General features: G+C 44.4%; 1 protein-coding gene across 1 annotated transcript; it reads left to right on the forward strand.

The window, feature by feature from the left end:
• The first annotated feature begins 158 nt into the window (after positions 1-158).
• On the forward strand, positions 159-1,433 carry LOC103590310 (nuclear envelope pore membrane protein POM 121-like). The gene has a single exon (XM_008572517.1). The coding sequence runs from the start codon at positions 159-161 to the stop codon at positions 1,431-1,433; it is 1,275 nt and encodes a 424-aa protein (XP_008570739.1).
• The last annotated feature ends 3,731 nt before the right edge of the window (positions 1,434-5,164 follow it).

Raw genomic sequence — 5,164 nt, forward strand, 5'->3', positions numbered from 1 at the left:
CCCGGGCGCGCGCCCTCTCCTCGCTCCCGGGTTCCGACGCTGCGTCACAGGCTGACGCCCAACGGTGCGCGCCTGGCGCCGGGCTCCCCGCAGCTAACGGAAGCCCCTCTGGGCTACGGACGCCACCGGAAGGATCCGACCCGGCCGAGCCGCCCCGCATGGGGAGTTACCTGGGCCGGGCGCGCCCTCGCCCGCCGTCCCCCTCTGTGCGCGTTGGGGATCAGCGGGAGAGACCCCAGCGCCTCCGGCCCGCGCACCCCGCCCGCGACGTTCCCCCAGTTTTCCAGGTTCACTCGGCGGCCCATTCCCTGGAGCTGACTCGGAAGCGCTCCTCTGAGAATCGCGTGGCTTCACCGTTTCGTCGTGAGCAGCGCGGGCGGCTGACCGTAGTTCATAGGCGGCGATGTCCGATCCAGAAGGCCTGGTGTTTATTTCTGGGGGCGTTTTCCTCAGTGTCCTGTAGTGGCTATAAGAAGCAGCCGGTGCTGTTTGCTTCAAGCTCCAGGATGCTCCGCACCTCAGTGATGCTGAAGATGGCATCTGCTAAGGGCAAGCTGATGTTCCGGCTGGCTCTGGAGGAGTCAGTCGTGTATATACGGTCTTCATTGGCTGGCCATCTCTCAAACTCTAATGCAAAGAAGACCTTGATGAGGGCCCTAGAAAAGAGTTGTCAAGTGAGAGCCAAGGAGGAGAAAGACCTGACCACCCTGGAAGAGAGTGGGGAAGGGCTGGCAAAGCTCAAGGAGGGCTGCACAGTCCCCCCAAGTCAGGACGACCAGAGGAGGGACTCCAGTGGCTGTGGGAGTGCACAATCTGCGTTTAGGCGCCTGATGGTCAATGGAGTGCTCTCTTCCTTCGTGCCCAGGCCTGGGCCTTTGAAGACAGACTTCGGTAACAAGAGTTCAGTGAATAGCCAGATAACAAAATCCCAGACCTCCTTCATGAGCTCATGCAGCAAACGAAATGCCATCACCAGTTCCTACAGTTCCACTAAGGGTTTCCCATCACCCCAGAAGAGAAATGGTCCAGGCACCACTGGGCTCCACGGCCTAGCCCCATCCCATTCTCAGGTGCCTGGAAAGAAAGCCAGTGAGGAAGACCAGCAGGCTAGCTCTTCAGCATCAGTGGTACCACAGAGGACAATCAAGCATGAAAAGGTTGTAGATGCTTCCTCAGGGCAGAAACGAAGCCTGAGGAATCAGTCACCCATACCTGACAGTTCTAGGCCCCAGAAACGCAAGAGTTGTCTGCTGCTGCCCTGCAGAAGAAATAACCCATTGATCCTGCCCCCAGCAACCCAGCTAGGATATCAAGTCACTGCTGAAGACCTGGACTTAGAGAAGAGAGCTGCGATCCAGTGGATCAACAAGGTCTTGAAGGGTAAGACCATCTCCGATTGTAGCACTTTCTGTTCTTCCTGCGGCAGTGCTTGACCCTGCCTGCGGCAGTGCTTGCTCCACCAGCTCTCCCTCCATCCCCCAGCACACATTCACAGCGGAATAACTTCAGGAAGATGCAGAACTCTGCATGCCCGGTGGCCTTCTCATAATCTGCTTGAGTGGCCACCTCTGTGGGCTTTTTATCTTGGTCCTCCCTAAACCCCACCTTGGTTGGTCTGGCTATAAAGAAATTGGTCCCCTTTCCATGGCTCAGCAGGGGTCTGTTCCCCAGTACTTTGCTGCTGGTTCCTTGGACAGGCATTGTAGGAGACAGTCATGAGTACAGCTCTCCTCTTGAAGGAGTCCAGGGGACCCACCCAGCCCAGCGGAGCTCCTGTGGACCCACCAACCTGGTTGACTCTCCCCAGAGAGACAATGTTCCATTCCCATCCTCTTTTCTGCGAGATATGCCCCCAAAAGTTGAGTGGCTGGAGGTTGTCAGGCTGGCTACCCCCAATGGTCAGAACCCTTGCAATAGAAGAGGGAAATTTTGGGCCAATTTTCCCCCAGGAAGGAGCAAGCAGGATGCTCACAGGTGCTGTAGTTGCCTCTTCCTGCCTCCCCCATTTGTTTAATTGAGCCCTTGTCCATCTTTCTTAAACAGACACACATACCCATACACATGCACACAAATATATATGACTTTCTGTTTATTTACCAAATGTTCATGTATCAACCATGGAGGAAGAATTGACTTAGATGAGTGGTGACACATTGAGCCAGACTTAACTGGGTCAGGTTTTCTGTGGCCCAGCTAATGGGAAAGTGGCACCACTTTACGGCTGTAGGTGCTGACTCCTGATTGTGTTTTGAGTGAATGGGATGCCAGCCCTCCTACTTCTTACCTGCCCACCTGACCTATGGGCTAGATCAGTGTTTTGAAAAACAGTTTTTCAAAATTACTTGGTTCAGCTCTTCTTCAGTAACATTATGTGATTCATTGGTAATGCAATTAGATCCATTTGTCACAATCTGCATTCCATCTTGGGTTCCTCCAACAACTGGTTAAAATCAATTTGCAAACAGTAAAACTCACTCTTTGTGGTGTACAGTTGGCTTATATTTTGCTGAAGATTTTTGTGTCTATATTGGTCTGAAATTTTCTTTTCCTGTGAAGCCTTTGTCTGGTTTTGGGTATTAGAGTAATAGTGCCCTCACAGAATTAGTTGGAAAGTGTTCTCTCCTCCTCTATTTTGGGAGACTTATAGAAGGACTGGTATAATTTCTTCCTTAAATATTTGGGAGGATTCACCAATGAAGCCATCGGGCCTGGGTTTTTCTTTATGGGAAGACTTTTAATTGTTTATTTAATCTTTCTCATAGCTCTCCTAAGATTTTCTAATCCCTTTTTTTCATACATAACATTTTTTAAATGTTTTTTTTTTTTTTTTTTTTTTTTTTTTTTGTGACCGGCAACGGATCGCAACCCTCAGTGTCGCGCCTGTACCGGACTGGGACCGGCAACGGGATCGCAACCTGCAGTGTCGCGCCCGCACCTCGCTCAGCCAGTGAGCGGGAACCGGTCTGTATGTGGGATCCGAACCCTCGGCGGGAGCACCACTGCGCTCCCAAGCGGCGCACTGTAGCACGCCACCGGGCCGGCCCTTAAATGTATTTTTTAATGGAAACATAATTGACTATACATATTTATAGGGTACAGAACTGACCATCAGCACCTGTGTGCAATATGTGATTACTGAATCAATATTATTAGCATGTTCATCATTGCAAATCATAATTACTCTGTGTCCCTTACCCAACTTCTCCCTAACCCTCCCTTCCCCCTTTCCCACCTCCACTAACCACAGATCTGTTCTAAGTCCAACGTCCCACTGCGGTCTTTTCTTCTCTTCTCTTTTCTTCTTTCTGTTCTGTTCTCTTCTCTTCTCTCTCTTTCTCTCTCTCTCTACCTCCCCACCCCCTCTCCGCTCCCACTTATGAGTGAGGACATGTGGCATCTCTCTTTCTGTGCCTGGCTTATTTCACTTAACAAAATTTTCTCCAAGCTCATCCATGTTGTTGCAGATGGCAGAATTTCATTACTTTTCAGAGCTGAGTAGTATTCCATTATGAATGGAACCACATTTTCCTTATCCGGTCATCTGTCGAAGGACATTTAGGCTGGTTCCATATCTTGGTTATTGTAAATAGAGCTGTGATTTCTAATCCTTTTGGGGTCAGTTACAGTAATTGGTGTTTTCTAGCTATCTGTCCATTTAATCTAAGTTGTCTAATTTATTGGCATAAATTACTCATAGTATTTCTTTATAATTCTAATATCTGTAAGGTAGGAAATGATGTCCTCTCTAACTCCTAATTTTGTTAATGAGTGTCTTCTCTCTCTATCTCTGTCTCTCTCATTCTTGCTCTCTTTTTGATCAGTGTGGCTAAAGATTTGTCAACTGGTTGATTTTTTAAAAAAAGAATCAGCTTTTGTGGTTTTTATTTTCTCTATCGTTTTGCTGTTTTCTAATTCATTTAGGCTCTATCTTTTATTATTTCATTCTTTCTATTCCCTTCGGGTTTAGTTTGCTCTTCTTTTACTAGTTTCTTAAGATAGAGGATTAGGCTACAGATTTGAGACATTTCTCTTTTGCAATATAGGGTGTTTAAAGCTATAAATTTCCCACTAAGCACTGCTTTATTGACATCCCCAAAATGTTGATATTTAGATTACATTCAGTTCAATGTACTTTCCAATTTCTTTTGTGATTTTTTTCTTTGACCCATAAGTTTGGAAATGTATTCTCTAATATCCAAATATTTAGAGATTTCCCCACATTTCTTTCTGGTTTTGATTTGTAATTTTATTCTACTGTGGCCTTAAACCTACATTTAATGATTACAATCCTTTTAAATTTATTGGGACATTTTTATGGCCAAACATATGCTATTTCCTGAAAATATTCCATGTGGCCCTGAAAAGAAGGTGTGTTCTGCTGTTTGGGAGCAGAGTGTTCTATAAATGTTAGTTAGGTCAAGTTGTTCAATAAGGTTGTTCAGATCTTCTCATACTTACTAATTTCCTGTCCAGTTGTTCTTATCAACTATTGAGATTGGTTCTTAAAATAGTCAACTGTAATAGTCCTATCATCTCTTCCGCATTTCAGTCCTGTCAGTTTGGCTGCATAGATCTTGGGGCTCTGTTATTAACTGCATTTAAGTTTTAAATTATTATATCCTTCTGATTATTGATTCTTTTATCATTATGAAATATCATCTTTTCTCTGTAGTAATATTTTTAGCCTTAAAGTCAGCTTTGCCAAATATTGCTACAGTTATTTCAGCTCCCTTATGGATACTATTTGCAATGAAAATCTTTTTCTATTTTAAAAATTTCAATATATTTTTGTATTTTTAAATTTCAAGTGTCTCCTACAATCCACATAAAATTAGATCTTGCTTTTTAAAACATCTAATCTCTGTCTTTTTATTGGACTTTTTAATCTATTCACATTTAATGTAATTATTGTCATTGTTGGATTTAACTTTTCCATTTTTGTTACTTTCCATTTGTCTTATGTCTTTTTTTTCTCTTGCTCCTCTGTTCATCCTGTACTATCTTTGTGTTAAATAATTTTTTTAGTATATCCATCACATCCTCCTTCTTTTTTTAAGTGTAAAGGAGTAATTTAAGAATTATTTTCTTAGTGGTTGCTGTAAGGATTTCAATATGACCTTAAAATTGCAAAATCTATTTCAGGACTTACAGCCACATGAAAAGA

The sequence above is a fragment of the Galeopterus variegatus genome, unplaced genomic scaffold (genome assembly GCF_000696425.1).
Source record: "Galeopterus variegatus unplaced genomic scaffold, G_variegatus-3.0.2 Scaffold797, whole genome shotgun sequence".
Taxonomy (NCBI): Eukaryota; Metazoa; Chordata; class Mammalia; order Dermoptera; family Cynocephalidae; genus Galeopterus; species Galeopterus variegatus.